Source organism: Paramisgurnus dabryanus, chromosome 2 (assembly GCF_030506205.2).
Source record: "Paramisgurnus dabryanus chromosome 2, PD_genome_1.1, whole genome shotgun sequence".
Classification (NCBI taxonomy): Eukaryota; Metazoa; Chordata; class Actinopteri; order Cypriniformes; family Cobitidae; genus Paramisgurnus; species Paramisgurnus dabryanus.
The window spans coordinates 41,250,632-41,270,094 of record NC_133338.1 but is presented as its reverse complement, the minus strand read 5'-3'; the positions used below and the strand labels follow the sequence as shown (position 1 = coordinate 41,270,094).

The 19,463-nt window shown below is 37.3% G+C and overlaps 2 protein-coding genes across 2 annotated transcripts; both read right to left on the bottom strand.

The window, feature by feature from the left end:
• Positions 1 to 7,500: 7,500 nt before the first annotated feature.
• On the bottom strand, positions 7,501 to 9,213 carry ascl1b (achaete-scute family bHLH transcription factor 1b). Its single transcript, XM_065289576.1, has 2 exons — positions 8,134 to 9,213; positions 7,501 to 8,031 (listed from the first exon to the last, which is right to left on the bottom strand). Exon 1 carries the CDS (start codon positions 8,717 to 8,719, stop codon positions 8,138 to 8,140), a length of 582 nt encoding a protein of 193 aa, XP_065145648.1. The 5' UTR covers positions 8,720 to 9,213; the 3' UTR covers positions 7,501 to 8,031; positions 8,134 to 8,137.
• Positions 9,214 to 9,828: 615 nt separating this feature from the next.
• On the bottom strand, positions 9,829 to 19,321 carry LOC135778705 (malignant fibrous histiocytoma-amplified sequence 1). The gene is made up of 10 exons (XM_065289213.1): positions 19,164 to 19,321; positions 18,018 to 18,885; positions 15,406 to 15,703; positions 15,132 to 15,318; positions 14,861 to 15,045; positions 11,989 to 12,482; positions 11,661 to 11,812; positions 10,610 to 10,796; positions 10,377 to 10,444; positions 9,829 to 10,291 (listed from the first exon to the last, which is right to left on the bottom strand). Exons 1-10 carry the CDS (start codon positions 19,177 to 19,179, stop codon positions 10,242 to 10,244), a joined length of 2,505 nt encoding a protein of 834 aa, XP_065145285.1. The 5' UTR covers positions 19,180 to 19,321; the 3' UTR covers positions 9,829 to 10,241.
• Positions 19,322 to 19,463: the final 142 nt, after the last annotated feature.

Below are 19,463 nucleotides of genomic sequence, written 5' to 3'. Positions count from 1 at the left end.
ATTTAAACGTTTTTCACTAGGTATAAAAATAAAGTTGAATTAGCTTAAGTTATATTAAGTTTAATTTATAGCACTAGTCAAGACTCCTCACTAGTCAAGAAAGTGAAAATGAATTAATTATATATATTTTTTAATAGATTAAACTTAAAAATGTGCATCAATGATTTTTTTTACACTGTAAAAAGTGAAAAGTTGGATAAACTTAAAAAATTACTTAAATTGGTAACACCTAAAAAATTTTAGTTTATTCAACTTTAGATGAAAAATGTTAGTTAAAAAACTAAAATTTTGAGGTGTTTACTCAAAATTTTACTGTAAAGTTACTTTTTACAGTGTACAGTGTAGACAGGCTGCGTGCTTTTGCTGTGCACAGATATGGAATAGCATAAAATACTGTTAATAGATTATTGTGACTGTACAATGACAAAACCACCAGTAGTCATTGTGCAAAATGTTTGTCTAACACTGTACAGTTTTTTTGTTCTGCAGTAAAAGTTTACATTTACTAATTTGGCAGACGCTTTTATTAAAAGAGATTACAGTCTTAAAGGTTTTAAAGAACCATACAGTAAGCTCAGTTTAAACATATTAATTTATCATATATTTTTAATTTTACTTTTTTTAGAATTGATCAAATTTAGCAGAATATTTTTGATGTTTTATATTAATACATACAGTATTATTAATAACAGTCAACTACTGTATGTATCATAATTCTGTTTTACTTTATTCCATTATTTCAAACAATTCATTTAACAGTATAAGCAAGAGTGATTTAGGACATTGTGAATGAAAAGGAACAAAAGTTTGTGATAAGAAAGTAAGGCTTCAGCGACTAACTGGTCATTTTGCCTGTGAGAACCGTCGTGGATTATGGAATTGGACAGGTGATTGAAGCTCGGTCACTTGTTCTGACTTTTCAACACGCTGATGTTATGACCTGCAGCTTGGTTCCTCATGGTTACCCTGCAGCTAAGAACAGTCTTTCAACATCATACGATCTACAACACTGCATAGACTGTGGAAGAAAATAACAATGAAATAAAAATACACAGTCTGTTTTGCAAATGTGACATTCTCATTTGCAGCAACAAATGAGAATAATTTGTGTTTATATTATTTTCAACCAATAATCCCTATAAAACAATTGCCTCATATAAAACAGCATTAGATTTCAAAAGCAAACAGACCGATAGTTTAAACTCAAGTATTTGCATAACAGTAGACTCGGCTTCATGAGAGGTGGGGACTCCCCGAATTTCACTTCAGTCTGCAGAAATCTAATTGAGCAAGTGAAATATGCATCAGGAAGAGAGAGAAAGAATGGTCACTAAAAGAAAAGCTAACCCCGAAACAGTGCTCTGTTGACCTTGAAAACAGGATGGAGAAAAATATATGTGATGCATTTAAGCGAGCATTAACATCAACCAGCTTAACTAATGAATAGTGACTCTGTTGAAAAATGGCATATTTGTTTTAGAACTGGTACCTTTTGGGGGGACAGAGGGAACGTCCCAAACCAGCAATCTTATTCAATGTCTAGAGCAGAAGAGAGCTGTGAATAGAATTAGGGAAAATCTGCATAGTACAAGAGCTATCCGACAAAGACTTAATGGTACGTTTGGCTCTTTTGAAGAGGCAGCGACAACCCAAAACCTTTGGTCCTCGGACCCCTTCGACAAACCCCAGCCCCCCTCGTGAACCCATTCAGAGTCCCCTCCACCATAACCCCCCCATTCCTTTCCTCCACTCACAGAGGGCGGTTAGGGAAGGCTAGAAGATGAGTATTGATATAATGAGTGAAAGAGAAAGCGTACAAAAACACCGCATAAAGCGTAGATGTGATTAGAGCCTGAATTCCATTATGGCTTTCTGCGATGATGGACAAATACACCAAATAAGAAAAGCATGGGGTGAGGCATCGGGCGTACAAAAGCTCCTCACAGAGATGTATTTGAATGTTCAAAAGAGAATAGATCTGCATGGTTAAATATTTAAAAATACACTGAACCGTACACAGACATTGCAAAGCAAATAAAGAGGTAAACTTTGGTTTTGGTATGCATCCGAGTTCCTGTTGTCTTGAGGAATGAGAAGAAATGCAAAACGAGTGGCAAAAATACTTGGATTGGCAGATTTGTGTGTGTCGTGCTTCATTCACATGTAAACAGCACGTACTTCACGTAATTGCATTAGGAGGTTTGACAATGAGTTTGTTTAGGGGGTGTCATCAAATGTAAATAATTTTCTTTGGGAAGAAAGACTTGAATTTACACTAGTTGGTGAGGTGCACTGCTGGTTTTTAAATGGACCAATGTAAACACATTGTATTTGCAATGGTTATAGTGCACTGCCTGAGTCCAGACCAGATCAGCTAAGCAGATTGGTTTGGTCAAGCATGACCAGTTTCTTGAGAAAGACACAATAAGATGGATCATGGAACTCATCTGGAATTCAGATATAATATTTTGGTTGAACTAGATGCAATTTTTGACTGAATCTGTTTTGTAATATCCCGGGAAGAGCCCAAGATGACTCTTCCACTACTGGAAAACTTTTATAGTTTACACACTGTAATAATTTGTTGGATTTCCTGCGACGAAAATATGCCTCAAAGGGTCAAAGCTTACACAAGAACATTTTACAACAAATCCTTTCATAGTCGTGACTTCCAGCACCTGCTCAGTTATTGACATAAAACTGTTTGGCGCATGTATCTTATCATCAGGTCTTGATAAATGAGTTTAGATCTCACATCCATGCCTTTTCTCTGGCCCTAGTGTCACACTAAGCATACAGATTGTTAAACAGAGAGTGATAAGGAGAGACGAGCACACCAGGCAAATTATTAAACTTGGATATTATAGAGTTCATGTACCCATCCAAAACTGATGTGACACTAAGAGATGTATACTAATATATGGACTAATGTTGAAAAAGATGCCCTAACCTTATTTTGACGCATTAGGGTACCACAGCCATCCATCTTTTAAAGCTTATCAGGAGAAGAACCTTATCATTATGTGTCAGCTGGTGAAGCATGGTGGCCTGGAGGGAAAACTGCAGAATGGCATATAATGGGCAGGCCTATGGCAGGGATGGAATCTGGTGTGACACTTTAGCTTTTGCATGACCTTTTGCAGAGGGTCATCAGTGTGTGCTGTCACTCTGTGTTGCCTTCAAACTAACTGTACCTGTGGTCAAAAGAACTAGAGTAGATTTAAGGTAACTAAACATAAGAGACAAACACAGAAAATGTGTCATTAAATTTTATCAAATTACATGTGATGGTAAAAATAATGTTTCTGTACTTGGTGGAGCAAAGGTTTGCATCCTGGAGCAGGGGTTCATACAAATTGTTGGGGGCCAGGGACCCCTTACATGGGAGGGAAAGTCCCAATGACCCATTTATAATTATAAGAGTTAATACAACATGATCTCATGGTAAGTTGTGTTATATTCTGGAAAAATTTGATTCATTTATTCATTTATTTTCTAATTTTTTCCCTATTTTTAAATAAGTGTCGCTTAGGGTTGTGGTTGGATTTGGGTTAGGATGTAATTTTATCTATTGGTTTCTACATCTTTTTCTTCCGCTTTTTAAACTATTCTCGCCTGGAGTTGGGGTTTGGGTTAGGATGTTTAAAAAATAGGGCTGTCAAAAGATTAATCGTGATTAATCACATCTAAAATAAAAGTTTGTGTTTACATAACATATGTGTGTGTAGTGTGTATAATTAATATTTATATATAAAAACACACACAGTCATGTATATATTTAAGAAAAATTGGTTATATTTCTATATAAAATGTTTATATTTCTATATAATATAAATTATATAAATGTTTATACAGTATATAAATGCAAATATTTCTTAAATATACACATGAATGTGTGTGTATTTATATATACATAATAATTATACACATTACACACACATATGTTATGTAAACACAAACTTTTATTTTAGATGTGATTAATCACGATTAATCTTTTGACAGCCCTACTAAAAATGTAACAGAAAGTTATTCTAACCCCAACCCCAAGGGACAATGATAAGAAAATAGGAAAAAACAATGAGAAAACAATACATAAAATGCCACAAAAAAGAAAATCGTGCCAACGACACGAAAAACTATTTATAGAAATTTGTGCTAAAGGCATGAAAAAAAGCTGAATTTCGTGCCATGGACACGAATAAATCAATCACATTTTTTGTGACTATAACACGACTTTCCATGAAATCAGTCTGGTTAATAAGCACTCTTAAAATAAAGGTGCTTCACAATGTCATAGATTTGACTTTTCGACTGCATGATTCCATAAAGGACATTTAACATCCAACACCCTTTAAAAGGGTACAATTTTGTACTTAAAGAGTGCATATTAGTACCTCACATCTACCAAATGTATACATAAATGGTATTAGGCCCATTTTTGGAAGGTATCCAGTAACAGCTTAGTGGTATTATATTGTATAGAAATATACAATTTAATATACTTAATATACTTTATTGTCCATTGTATAGACTTTATGTCCAAATGTGTTATTTAACAATACAGCACAATTTTATATTTTATAGCAAATCATTTCTGACTCCCTGGCTATGGATTGCAGATCACCAGGGGTCCCCGGACCCCACATTGAGCACCCCTGTCCTACAGAAAATGTAAGCACTGTACTGTGAGTTGCTTTGGAGTGTCTGGCAAATGCATTAATGTAAATATAAACAAACTCTCATAAATTAATAAAGCATATCCAGCAAATTGTAATACATTTTTCAGAGAAAGTATTTATTAGCAATATATTGAACCATGTGTTTATTTCCTAAACCCCTGATGACAGAGTCCAGCCATCATAAAAATATCTATGCTCTTTTTTTTATTAGATAAGGGCAATATTCTTGTCACAAAAAAGGAGACAACATACTTTGTAATTTTGTGAATTTAAATGCAAAATGGACCTTAAAACTAATAAAGAAGGGATTTCTCTTCAAAACACAAATAATATTTATTTTATGTGCACATTTATAAGGAAAAAAAATTCGTTTTTGCATGCATTTGGCAGAATAGAGTACACTTTACTTTTGCATCATCAGTATGTGTGTTTCCTGGGAATCGAACACATGACCTATTACGCTGCTATCACAATGCTGTATTATTTCTAGTTTAGAAATATCTCTCGGTCATTCATATCTTTCACATTTTGGGCCTTTCAAAATAATGCTTTTGCCCTAATGCCATTTTTTTAAGTTTTATTAAAACCAGCCATACATCACTAAAGGCAGTGGACAGTTCAAAATGAAGCCAAGTGATGGGGTCACAACCACACATTTCAATTACAATCATCGTAAGACAACACAGCTGATCAGTAGGAAACAAACACGGGAACACAAACATCTAATCTGCTATTGCACCCAGCCTACGTCCCAGTTGATCATTTAGATTACATTGGGAGGCCTGAATAAATCCAGAAAGCCACCCACAAAGCAGGCCTCTATCAGACCAGCTTCTCAAACAAGCAGAAGCCATGGAGATATGAGACACCTTACAACAATGGAAGTGTGGCTGAGAGATAGGAACTTGAGGAACATATTTGCTTACAAGGCCCCTGGCCAGCACCACCACACAGACGGTCCTCACTGGCCACACACACGTTTGCAAATTCACTGCTTGTTTAATAATCAGGAGTACAGAAATAATCTTATCTGTCTTATCTTCCGTTTTTAAACATCAATAATACAATTGTTTCCAACGTAATGAAAACGTCAACTTAAAACACCACACATACTTTTTTAAATGTCAGAGACTGGGTAGTACAGTGCTGAAAACACGGCTTGTTTTGGGTTTGTGTGATGAAGTTTGGGGGGGTGTAGGCTTGGTCCTCAGCCGAGACGGATGACTATTGTGTGTGCATGAAGGAGTGTGTGCGGAGGGTGCAGGGCAATTTAAGACAGTGTTTAGCATGCAGAGCCAGACAGAGTAAATCAACCTGACTGCACACAATTATGAGCCGAGCGAGAAAGAGGGGGAAAGAAAAGAGAAAAGACAATTTTTATAAGATTAAAGAAAACGCAGAAAATAATTCAATTTGAGGCGTTTAATCAAATCAACCTACCTCAGTGTTAGACGGTGCTGTAGTAAAAAATCGAGGCTGTTGTATAACAAACAGCTTTTACAAATAACATCGCCCTTTACTGATTCCTTGTTTATTAAAAGCAATTTATCAGCAACTATCTGACATTTCACAACTATCAGGTGCGTGTCTGTTGAAAAAAGGCAGGGAGGAAAGTAGAATAGAACAAAAAAAGAAAGAGATGGAGTTTGGATAGAAAAAACCAGAGCGGAGATTAAAATTTTGTCTGAATGAGGCCCACACGCTGCCCCCTTTATTTGTCACTGGACCTAAATCAGCCTTTTGTGTGAGGAGGCTCTGTAAAGTAGGCACTCATTCTGCTGGATTTTTATTGATGGGTAAATTTATGAATTTACTCTTTCACATATTAAAAGGACCTCCTGCTATAAATGCTGTAAATAGGCTGTACAGACTGAAGTTAGACATCACAATGCCACTTGTACACTGAAGCAACATCAAAGTAACCAAGACATCCAATCAGATTTATGTTGAAGGCACTATGTGATGAATATGGTGTAGCCCTCACACAAAAGTGCTTTTGTGTCACTTAAATCAGAGGCCATTCAAAATCAGCACGGGTCTGTCTGATTGGATGATGGCGAAAGGCCTTACAGCGCATCCAAACTTCAGACGCACAATAGCAAATGCAAATTTTCATGCACTTAGAACCCTAGTGGTTGGTTGGCTCACAGTTGAAGCACTTTGAAGGATGTAATTTGTAGCAATAGCTTTTAGCATGCTTTCCTGTTTAGTATTGAATGTTATTTTCAAAAGCCTAAAAAAAGTCTGTTGATAACACAATGGCATATAAGACTCTGCTGTATATATAAGAAAAAAAGCAGACAAGTGGGTTACCGGTATGAAATTTTACCTGTAAAGCCCATTTGGATGTCTTCCAAATCATTTTGTTTATAACCATTAATCTTCTACTGACTTGTAATTCACCGCTTCTATAGGTTGGGACGGACACATTGGTTACACCACACGGGTTTTATAAATTGCTTTGCACCTAAACTTTTTTTTTTTTTGCTTAAATATTAACTGTTCACATACTGTATCCCAAGGTTGTTCATCCCCTCTACAGCTGGCTGTCACTCTCCGGTGGGGTTATAAATGGCTCCCATTAATTAAACCACCACATTGACACAACTCAAAAGCTCCAAGCTCCTTCTTTTATGATGTCAAACAATTGACACCAAGATAAATTATATTTAGTGATGGCCATTGAGGGGGTTAAATCAGTGTACAGTCAAAATAATTGCTTGTGATGTAGTTCTGTGCAGTACATTTGTGTAACCGAAAGACTTTATGGACCTGCACTGTACCACGATAAAACATAAAGACATACACAAATCAATTATATGAATAAATAAAATCTTTATTTTACATAAAATAGGGTTTCTCTTAATAAAAAATTGCATATACACAAGTTTGTACAACAACACACAAGTGCACACTTTGATACAAAAGTTATTCAACCAGTACAAAATCACTTCCGCACATCTAGCACAAAAATATTAAGACATACAGTTTGCCTGTGAGCTGCCTAGTGTAACGTTAGTTTATTCCCTAACAGACTCCATATATGGGACTATTTTCCTCACTACAACTGCCCATTTAATCACGCTTACAAATTATTGCATTAACAGATCGAATTTGTTGAATGCATATTTGATGACTGGGTGAACAAACACAAGCCCGTGGATATCCCAGATATCCAGGCAGTTATCACATGTTGCAAGTGTTGCATATGTGTTGACGAGCACACGACTGGAAAATGTCATTTTTGTGGCCAGTGCTTCATCCATAACCTCGGTTTCTTCGAGCGCACCAGTGCGCATCACTGTCCATGTGCTGTCCTTTCAGCACCAATGTATACCAGTCAATGAAACACCTGCAAAAGTAACAATGACAGTCGTGAGTGATGCGTCAAAATGTAAGTAATCTCAATAAAGTCGTGTTGAATGAAAACTGATGATTTTCTAACAGTTCATACCTGGTTAATATCTGTCGAACCATGTGGTGAAGTCGAGCAGCTCTTGCTCTTCTGAGCTGAGATGCTCGTAACTGCCCTCATCAGAGGAGTAAGTTGAATGAGGAGACTCCGGGCCCGCCGAGTACGCATTGGATGCGGATGGAGACGGGACGCCGCACTGAAACACAGCCGACACAGCGTCGTGCTCGTCCAGGAGCTGCTGGAGCGCGCGGATGTACTCCACCGCTGAGCGCAGCGTCTCCACTTTGCTCATCTTTTTGTTGGCCGCTCCGTTGGGCACGTGCTGGCGAAGCGTCTGGAAGCCCATGTTGACTTGCTTGACTCGGTTTCTTTCGCGTTCATTTCGCCTGGCCACAGCCACGGGCTGCTGCTGAGGAATTGAATAGCTGAGTCCGTTAAAGGTCAGTCTCCTCTTGCATCTCAGCAGCTCTGGACTGCTTGAGCGCTGTCTCTTCAGCACTTTGGGTTCTGCGCGTGGAGAGCAACGCTCCCTGTCCTGTTTCTGATGGGATGTAAAGTTCTCCGAAAACTGATGATAAAATGACTCCTGGGTCAGTTGGGTTGTCGCGATGACAGCTGTCTCCATCTCTTAAACGCGTAAATGTGTAATAAAAAGATGAGGTGGTGCGCAATGCTACAGCAGTAGGTAATTTGAGAGTAAAGCTCCGCTCTCGTGCCTTTCGCGTGGCTCCAACAAGCGTATCGTAGTATGTTGATATCACCTGTTCGGATACTGATTTGGGGGTGAAGGAACTTGCTCGGCCTTTTCTACACGTGCACCGCACCTCCACCCCCATTCGGGCCGCACGCTCCCGGAGGAAAACCCCGCCCCCTGCATGAATCCCCTGCTCGGGCTTCGCGCGCCGGGCGCGTGGCTTTGACGAACTCTAAAAAGAAACTATTCTGTGCGCGCACTGCGCCACGCGTGCCTGTGTATGTGAAATAATGGTCAGTGCACATTTATGTTCCCTGTTAAGGAACGTAAATCTTCGTTAATATTAATAATCTATTAACTGTAAATCTCGCAGTGTAAAACTCGTCTGCCAAATACTGTAGTAGGGTAATAGTTAACTGTACAAGTCACCCTCAACTAACACAGTTTTGTTAAAGTTAAAATTTTGACTAACAATTATTGTGGAGGCATGTGCTTGCTATTTACTTTCTAAATATTAACCGGATGGCATTAAACACTGCATATTTTATCAGAGAACATTGTATAAAAGCTCTCACTGGGATGATACCATTTATAAAAGTCCCAATGCAGTATGCAAGATTTGGGTACAGAGATGTATACATTTGGTACCAATGTAATTCTGAGGTACTATTATGTACTCTTTAGGTAGGCTAAAAAGTTTTTTTAATGGGATCATCTTAGTGACAGCTTTTGTAACTTTATTTCTGAGGGTATTTCTGTATAGATGTACATTTTTAGACAACAAAGATCTATTTTGGAAACCATTTTAACCAAAATATTAAAACGGTCATTACAAGCATCGTTAAAGTATTGATGATAAACATGATCAAACATGAACCTATTCAAGTTTTATATTAAATCATTGATCTGCTGTGATTTATTGTAAAAGATAAATAGTATAGTATATATATATATATATATATATATATATATATATATATATATATATATATATTTTATAAATTAAAAGGATTGGAAAAATGACAAAGCGCCATGCACACTGGTATCTGGATAACTTTACTGGGACAATTTTTATATAACCAAAGAGATCAACAGCATGTAGCTTCCTAAAAGCCTTTGAAACGGTATGTGAAGTGTAATAAATAAAGATCACCACCTAGCGGCTAAAATATGTAGCTACCAGACATCGTAACCACTGAGCAATTTTCCAATAGTAAACCTGTGAATTATCCCACAAACACTCCCACATTTTTATATTGTACTTCCATTGTAAACTACATTACAGTGCAAATAAATGACATAAATTAACTACAATTTAAGATACTTATCTAACAGTATTTCAACATGTTTAACTTATAGCATGGAAAACATTACAATTTTATAGTGTCTATACAGTTTAAGTGAATCAAATCACAGAAATGAAGTGAATCAAAATCTTTTTTTGTTTCGGTGTTCATTCAAAGTCGGAGTCGCCATTTGTTCTCTTTTCAGTGACTTCAGGGGCTGCAGAAAAAATTTATTTGTAAATTATAAAAGGCAGAAACATAAGTGTGCATTGTTGTATTGCATTGTAAATAAATGCATTTACTTCTAGGGAACAGCAACTCCGTATTTCGACAGTGTCCATTACGGCAAGTCTGTTTCTTCTCTAGTCCCCTATAAGGCAAACACAGTATTCAGTCACATTAGTTTGTTTGATGATTTTATTTTAATATGGAAACAAATAATATAAGATACCATGTATATTAAAAAGCATAGTCTCTGCTATGGACTCTGTTACAGTATGAACACCTGAAAAGCAGAATTCAAATGACAACTTACTCATTATATTTGTTTGTACCAGATTCATCTAACCATTCATTCCAGTCATTCCATTCAAAGAAGTCATCACAGCTAGGATCCCTACAGGGACTGTGGACTTTCAAGCACAGCCCTTGCCACTGTTCAGTGAGCTTGTCCAGTCGTTGCATGATCCTTCTAATCACTTCCCATACTTTCTGAATTTCTTCTGAAATTGGAACAACAATAGGAAATGAATAAAGAGAATTAATTTCACAATGAGATGCAAATAAAACAACAAAATACAAGTGCTGTTTTCGAATGATAACAACAGAAGCACAACATCTTATTATATTTACCTTATTGTACTATATAACCAACTATGCTTGTGCATCCTTGATGTAAAAGTCCAGCTAAAGGCTTTTTTGTAATTCACTGTTTCTACATAAAATCATCCTACAAAAATCATTCTGTAAAAATATAACATTAACTGAATGGAAAGTTTGAACAGTTTTGGCTCATGACAGCTCTTCCGAGGAACACAAATTCAAAATATGTGTTCGGAGTGTCATGTGTGTTGCTCGTGTTTTCAAAATATGTGTTTGTTGCGTCATGTGAACCATGTGCATCACGTGTTTTGTCAAAATAAGTGCCTGCTGGACATGCATCAAAACCGTTTATGATAAAAGAGACGCTCAGGTTCACAAAAGACGAGATTATACGAGTATCTGGCAAACGCGAGCGTGAATCTTTTATCATAAACCCCTTTACATGCGTCTGTAGCAGGCACTTATTTTGACAAGACACGTGATGCACGTAGGTTCACTCGACGCGGCAAACACATATTTTGAAATGACAAACCACACACATGACGGGCTACATGCATGTTGTGGCGAACCTCGCATCATGCGCCCTCGAAAAAAGAAGTCACGGGCCGCCACTGAAGTGGAATCAAACTTTGATGCTCATAATCTCATTATTTGGTTACAAGATTTTAAGCAGGGTCACATTTTTTAGGAATTGCTGTTTGTTTTAATATTTTCTTAAAACATACGATTCTAAGATGTACTACGATAAGAAAAGCAAGACTTACTATAAATATCTTTGCCACGTATCTCAATGAACTGATCACTTGATTCATCGCGATGTTCTCTGAGCAGAACACGTTTATTGCAAGAGGAAAGCAAACACTGGTCTTTTCCCATCCAGTATGGAGAAAACCAGGAACATAACCTGATGACAAGTCTGTAAAGCAAGCTTAAGTGTTACATGTCATAGACTTCAAAGCCATTGCCCTAAATATTACTTTTCAATCAGTCTGCATTAGCTTTTTCATGCAAATCAATCAGTTACAGTATGTGAGTTTTAGGCGTGTTTCCATAAAATATAATGCATCTTTTGTCTTCAAGGCTTATATTTACCTGTGGAAGAAACCATCTGGTATTTCAGGTAGGAAGTAAACATGGATGTTTAGGTCCTCTGTACTGTCTGTTCCCCACATTTTTTCTACCTGCCTATTGTCTGTCAGGTAACTTGGAAACAGACAAGCTTCTGGTTCATATATAATTGGGCTTGAGGCCACCCATTGTTTCTTTGGTTCAAATTCATTTGCATTTGGATTGAGTGTACTGCTATTTCTGGATAACAAACAAACATCGAAATGTTCCAATAGTAAAAGGACATGTCCTGTTGACTTTTGGCATCCAACCACATCCTTAATTATTTCTTTATTGCTAATGTCTAACTTCTGAATCTCAGTGCGCACCAGGATCCTAATGGCCACTTTGCTTAATGTTGCTCTGTCTTTATAGTCCTTGATCCATCTTTCCTTGTATTTCTGAAGTGCATTTTCTGACTTCAGCATTGCTGGGGAAATACCATCTAGTACCTTGTCCAGATCATGTCTCACAATTGCCTATTAAGAGATAAGAAAATGTTACATGTGTAATACTTTAACCCTTATGTGTTGTTGGGGATGTTTTCATCCACTAGAGGGGTTTTTTACTCTTAATTTGGCCACAACTTTTTCTCGTTTTTTTTTTTTCAAATTGAATGATTTTTGGTGACAAATCTTATTTACATATATTTTAAGAAAATGCTTTGAAATTTTTTAAAAACTCAACGATATACCGTGGGCAAATTTACTACCCTTTCGTGTTGTTAGTGGATGAAAACATCCACTAAATTCAACGGCTGTAAAAATTCATCAGATGAATATTTTTTCCAATTTTTTTTCATAAATCTGTTAATCAACCTCAGTACTGATCAAAACTACCAAATCTTCACAAAAAAATCCACGATTTTAACCCTTTAATTGTCAAGTTTATAAGGTGTGTCACTGATTTGGAGAAAAAACAAACACAAAATGACCGATTTTCAATATAAAAAGTGATTGTAAACTGGATTTTTGTTTACCTTTTTTACAGTCTTGGACATGAATAAGATCGGTAAAAACATTGGCTTTGAAACATTTTTAGTTTTTGTGTAGCATCAGTTTTTATTTTTTTCTCCCTCATTTATTGTTAGTGGCTGTTTTTGCCCCATTGACTTCCATTATAACCACATTTTTTGATTTCAGAGCTATGACACCTTTTTATCATGCATTTTTGAATGTTGGTGTTTTTTCCTTTTGCTAAGAGGTCAAATTTGTAATTTTTACAGTTTATCACCATGTGGTACTATTAACCCTTTAGTAGCCCTGTGCAAAAACAAAGCTTAATTTCTGACTTGTACATTGTGTTTTATGGAGTATAACTCCATAATAAAAGCATATTTGTGTGTGTGTGTGTGCGTGTGTGCGTGCGTGCGTGCGTGCGTGCGTGCGTGCGTGTGTGTGTGTGTGTGTGTGTAAAAAAAAAATTCTGTAAAAATCTTCTCTGCATCGGATTTATGAACATCATTTATTATGAACACAAAAACAACTTCAAATAAATTGAACAATGAAGCAAGAGTAGAGGATGGATGGAGAACTAAACAATCAAACTAACTTTTAGTGTGTATGTGTGCAGGTGTGTGTGTTCAGTATTTCCAGCAGGACTTGCAGCGTATCACTTGGTGCTCTCTGCAAGTGTGTCCACCACAACAGATGCAAGTGCTGACATGTTTGTTCTTTGCACCAATTGCATGTTCCCCTCTTCACTCCTGAGCTGCTGGTTCCTGCTGGTGTCTGTGGATTTGTGTCTAGAGAGACAGCTGCAGGAGACTGAATCTCTCTCACCAGTGCAGTAGCAAGTGGTGTGCGAGGGTGATGCTCTCTCCTCAATATTGCTGCAGAGATTTTCCCAGGTCTTCTAGGAAAGCCTTCTCCTAAACAGCTTTTTAGCTCCCTCGTGCATGAGTTGCTGTCCCTCCAGACAAACTTGCAGAGAGCACCACCAAGTGATATGCTGCAAGTCCTGTTGGAATGACTAAACACTTATGTGTTCATAATAATGATGTTCATAAATCTAATGTCTAATGCAGAGAAGATTTTTACAGAATATCTTTTATTCATGCACATACACACACACACATACGCACGCACACACACGCACGCACGCACGCACGCACGCACGCACGCACACACACACACACACACGCAAATATGCTTTTATTATGTAGTTATACTCCATAAAACACAATGTACAAGTCAGAAATTAAGCTTTGTTTTTGCACAGGGCTACTAAAGGGTTAATTGTGCCAGATGGTGATCAACAGTAAAAATGACTAATTTGACCTCTTAGCAAAAGGAAAAAACACCAACATTCAAAAATGCATGATAAAAAGGTTTCATAGCTCTGCAATCAAAAAATGTGGTTATAATGGAAGTCAATGGGGCAAAAACAGCCACTAACAATAAATGAGGGAGAAAAAAATAAAAACTGATGCTACACAAAAACTAAAAATGCTTCAAAGCCAATGTTTTTACCAATCTTTGGCATGCCCAAGACTTTGAAAAAGGTTTAAAAAAGTCCAGTTTACAATCACTTTTAATATTGAAAATCTGTGATTTTTGTGTGTTTTTTCCCCAAATCAGTGACACCACTTATAAACTTGGCAACTAAAGAGTTAAAATCATAGAATTTTTGTGAAGATTTGGTAGTTTTGATCAGTACTGAGGTTGATTAACAGATTTATGTAAAAAAAATTGGAAAAAATATTCATCTGATAAATTTTTATAGCCGTTGAATTTAGTGGATGTTTTCGTCCACTAACAACACGAAAGGTAGTAAATTTGAACAATGCACAAGGGTTAATTATAAATGCACTGAAGGTTTTAGAGGTCATTCTGTAATTGCATTGTACTGTACGAACCTTGAACAACGTGATGAGGAAGGATGGTTTTACAAACAAACAATCTTTCAGTTCTGTGATTTCCCTGTACCACATAATGACCCCGATCCGGTGAAGATACTGAAGGATTAACTTTAATTTGTCATGGTCCAATGTGTCATGTCTGTTCTTTAGTTCATCCAAAAGGTCATCTTGATTAACAATACCTATTAATAGGTGCAAATACCAAATGTAATAAACAACTTATGGTACACACTGTATAACTTAAAAGGAAATACATAAATATACAGACCATGCTCGGGAATGTCACCATTTTTGAGAAATTCTTGAATGTCATTTTCCACCTCATGGTAGCATCTAGGTAATGTCTGTTCCATATTAGGGAATGTATCTTTGTTCAAGACTTTTTCTCTGATGTGAGCATGCAACTTTTCAATGTCCTCAGGTTTTGTGCAATCTATCGGTACAAGGTCAAGAACCTGATAACAAATGGAGATAAGTGGGTCATATTTGCATGTAGTCTTGGATGTATGTTTTATGTAACAGTTAATGCAAAACCAGATTACCTTTAGTTTGTACTCGGTCAGTCTTTGGATCTGGTTAATCTGGTCAGAGTACAGTGATGGGTTTTCCATATTCTGGAGGTTCTCTCTCTGTTGATCTAAATTAGACTTGTGCATTTCAAGCATTTTAGTCACCTTCTCCTCGATCTCTTTTTTCTTTTCTTTTACTTCAGTTTCATCGGTGCACTGGTCAACATGTGTTCCTACAAGCAGGACCACTGACTCTGGTATCTTAAGCTGAATGTTTTTGATCCAAAAGCCTACTTTTTCATTGAAAGACTTGGAATTCTCAATTTGGTAACTGTAACACAAATATCAGCATTAAATATAACAAAATGAAAATGTGTGATCTTGTACAGGATTTATTGCCTGTTTATTTGTTTTTCAAGCAGATAATCGAAAAGATAAAGTTTAACGGTTAATCCATATGAGGCGGTATACCGGATAGGTTTTATCCTAGACTTAGTTATATTAGGACATTTAAGCAGTTTTTACAAACATGGCTTACAAAAAAACAACATTACTGGTGTGCATCTTGAGACAAATCAATGGCACTGATATATATTCCGATATGTCAGTGCAAGATGTTTTTAAAGCAACACTATGTAGTTTCCATGTAAAAATGACTTACAGCTCCCCCGTGTGGTTGAAAAGCGCAACAGTGCCTGGTATCAGACACTCTTCTGCAGGCAGGGGGAGGGGCGGGGCTGTGTGCTCTACCCTCCACCGCCACTTTCAGAGTGTGCTTGTAGCAGCTAGGAGGTTGCTCAGGTTGCAGCAACAGTACAATTTGTCCAGTTAAAAGTTGTTCTATCACTGAAATAATTTTAGAGACATTATTTAAAGGTTAAAAAACTACATAGTGTTGCTTTAAATAAAGACAGCTCAAATGTGCATTTTGGATCTGGGACTAGGAGAACCCTAGTTATCTTACATTAGTTCCAAACTAAATTGCATGTTTTAGGTACCTTAATTTGAAAATGTCTTGCACTTACATATTGCATTAACATACACTCACCTAAAGGATTATTAGGAACACCATACTAATAATGTGTTTGACCCCCTTTCGCCTTCAGAACTGCCATAATTCTATGTGGCATTGATTCAGCAAGGTACTGAAAGCATTCTTTAGAAATGCTGGCCCATATTGATAGGATAGCATCTTGCAGTTGTTGGAGATTTGTGGGATGCACATCCAGTGCACGAAGCTCCCGTTCCACCACATCCCAAAGATGCTCTATTGGGTTGAGATTTGGTTACTGTGGGGGCCACTTTAGTACAGTGAACTCATTGTCATGTTCCAGAAACCAATTTAAAATGATTCAAGCTTTGTGACATTGTGCATTATCCTGCTGGAAGTAGCCACCAGAGGATGGGTACATGGTGGTCATAAAGGGATGGCCATGGTCAGAAACAATGCTCAGGTAGGCCGTGGCATTTAAACGATGCCCAATTGGCACTAAGGGACCTAAAGTGTGCCAAGAAAAATTCCCCCACACAATTACACCACCACTACCAGCCTGCACAGTGGTAACAAGGCCTGATGGATCCATGTTCTCATTCTGTTTATGCCAAATTCTGACTCTACCATCTGAATGTCTCAACAGAAATCGAGACTCATCAGACCAGGCAACATTTTTCCAGTCTTCAACGGTCCAGTTTTGGTAAGCTCGTGCAAATTGTGGCCTCTTTTTCCTATTTGTAGTGGAGATGAGTGGTACCCGGGGGGTTCTTCTGCTGTTGTAGCCCATCCGCCTCAAAATTGTGCGTGCTGTGGCTTCACAAATGCTTTGTTGCATACCTCTGTTGTAAAGAGTGCCCATCTGGCACCAACAACCATGCCACGCTCAAAAATTGCTTAAATCACCTTTCTTTCCCATTCTGACATTCAGTTTGAAGTTCAGCAGATTGTCTTGACCAGGACTACAACACTAAATGCATTGAAGCAACTGCAATGTGATTGGTTGATTAGATAAATGCATTAATGAGAAATTGGTGTTCCTCATAATCCTTTAGGTGAGTGTATATCTGTGCCATTTTTATCTCAAGTTGCACACCGGTATTGTTTTTATAAGGTATGTTTGTAAAAACTACTTAAATATTTTAATATAACTAAGGCCTAGTTCTAAATTAATCGGGAAGCCTGGGAAGTCTGGGAAGCCCCTATATGTTTTAAGGAATCACTTGTGTCTGTGTGCATATATTTTTTAACCTCTAATCCTAAGTATGACCAATACTAATAGTGATTGCCTTTGCAAATACACCACAAACAGGAATATATTCCACTTTACCAAATGCCCAAAAGATTTTTTAATAGTCAAGTGGAGGGGTCTCCAAAGTTTTGTGAGCAAGGGCTACCACAATACATAAAACAGTACTACTTTTTAGTGTATTCAGAACTTGATTTTATTTTATTTAACTTGTTTTTTTATTATTGTTGAAAATGTTAACATAAATAAAAGAAGCCAAGCTAATGTAAACATATGTTGGAAACCACTGGTCTAGTGAATTTAGTGGGTATTGCACATGCAATGTCTACTATACGGTGATCAGGCAACACAAAACATCCCTGATGTTGAACTGCCTTTAAAAAAATGCAAGTATTCACTACATACCTGGCAAGATCGATGGTGAGTATGACAAACGCTTGAGCTGTTATGAATACATGATGAGTGATGTAGTACTCTTCTTGTCCGGCAAAGTCCCAAAAAAAGAACCGAACACCATCACTGTCAACTTCACTTATTTCAATCCCTACAGTACGATCAGCCTCAGCCACATTTACTGGATGTCCTTGCTTTAGGCTGCGGCACAGAGTGGATTTTCCTGCCATGGTGGTCCCCAGAAACATGGTCTTTACAGTGTAAACACTCGGGGAGTTGGCATCTAGCATTGAAAAGTAACTCTGGATATCTTTCAATCCCCCAGCACAGACCTCCTCAGGGGGTTTTCTGAGAGGGTTTCTATTAGCTTTGAACTGAGTCAAGCTGTTTTTTTCAAAGAGCGAACACGGTAGCTCGGTCAACCGGTTCCCCTCAACATAGAGCTCTCTTAAGAAATGAAGTCCCACGAGGGGTTCCAGATCTGTCAGGTTATTGTGAGACAGGTTAAGGTAGTAGAGATTTCGGCACTTGTTGATGTCTTTAGGGAGTTTTACAAGCCGATTAGTGCTCAATTTCAGAAACTGAAGTTTCTCCAGAAATGGGAGAACATTTTCTGGAATGGTTTTTATATTGTTTTGATTCAAGTAAAGTCTCTCCAAATGGCATAACTTAGTTATGTCCATGGGAAATTCAGTAATCTCATTCCTAGACAGGTTAAGTTCGGTCAGGTTTGACAGGTGAGAGATACCAATGACATGTTTGAGCCTGTTTCGTTGTAGATCCACCTTGAGTACATCTTGACCCCTTTGGAGCAGCTCATTGGGAAGTGTCTTGAGTTTCTTTCCAGCATAATCTTTTTCCCTTTTGATATTTCTATTGCCTGTGGGAACAATATTTTATTGTAAAGTTGTTGTTTTTTAAGATGAACAGGATACATTTAATTGAAATCTCTATTAAATACACACATTGTCTTGACACAGTTTTAACCATTTAACAGATTGATAAGAAATGCAAAAGATAACTATAACCACAACCGGGTGTTTTCCTATCAACAACGAGTCAAAGCTCGTTGAGAGTCTCACTTATATAGCATTCAATATATTGATATACAACAAATCCTGAAAAACCTGGCATTGAACATAAAGAGTAAAAACATACCATTTAAATGTGACATGTTGAAAAGTAGCTGCTACGTAGACTTTGTTCCCACTTTTTGTGACAAGTAGGTAACCTACTTCCTTATGTGTCATCAAGACAGACGGAAACATTTGTTTAAGAGCACCAAGCTAGCTTTACTTTCATTTTCTGGAAACTGAAGCCAGCATCCCGTTCGGTTTCTGTCACGTGACTCATTCTAAAAATAATGTGCCACTGCCATCGTGTGGCCAAAATGCAACATTTGCGAAACCACTCTAAGGTACATTTTGTGGCAAAAATTCATCAAACAGACTCTTCTTT

Excerpts from the sequence above, each read along its gene's own strand:
- LOC135778705 (XM_065289213.1), bottom strand. Across the intron at positions 11,813-11,988 it reads CCAGATGGTTTCTTCCACAG|ACTTGTCATCAGGTTATGTT; the intron begins GTAAATATAAGC and ends CTTGCTTTACAG. Across the intron at positions 10,292-10,376 it reads GGAGTTGCTGTTCCCTAGAA|CCCCTGAAGTCACTGAAAAG; the intron begins GTAAATGCATTT and ends TTTTTTCTGCAG.
- ascl1b (XM_065289576.1), bottom strand. The coding sequence starts at position 8,719 with ATGGAGACAGCTGTCATCGCGACAACCCAACTGACCCAGGAGTCATTT.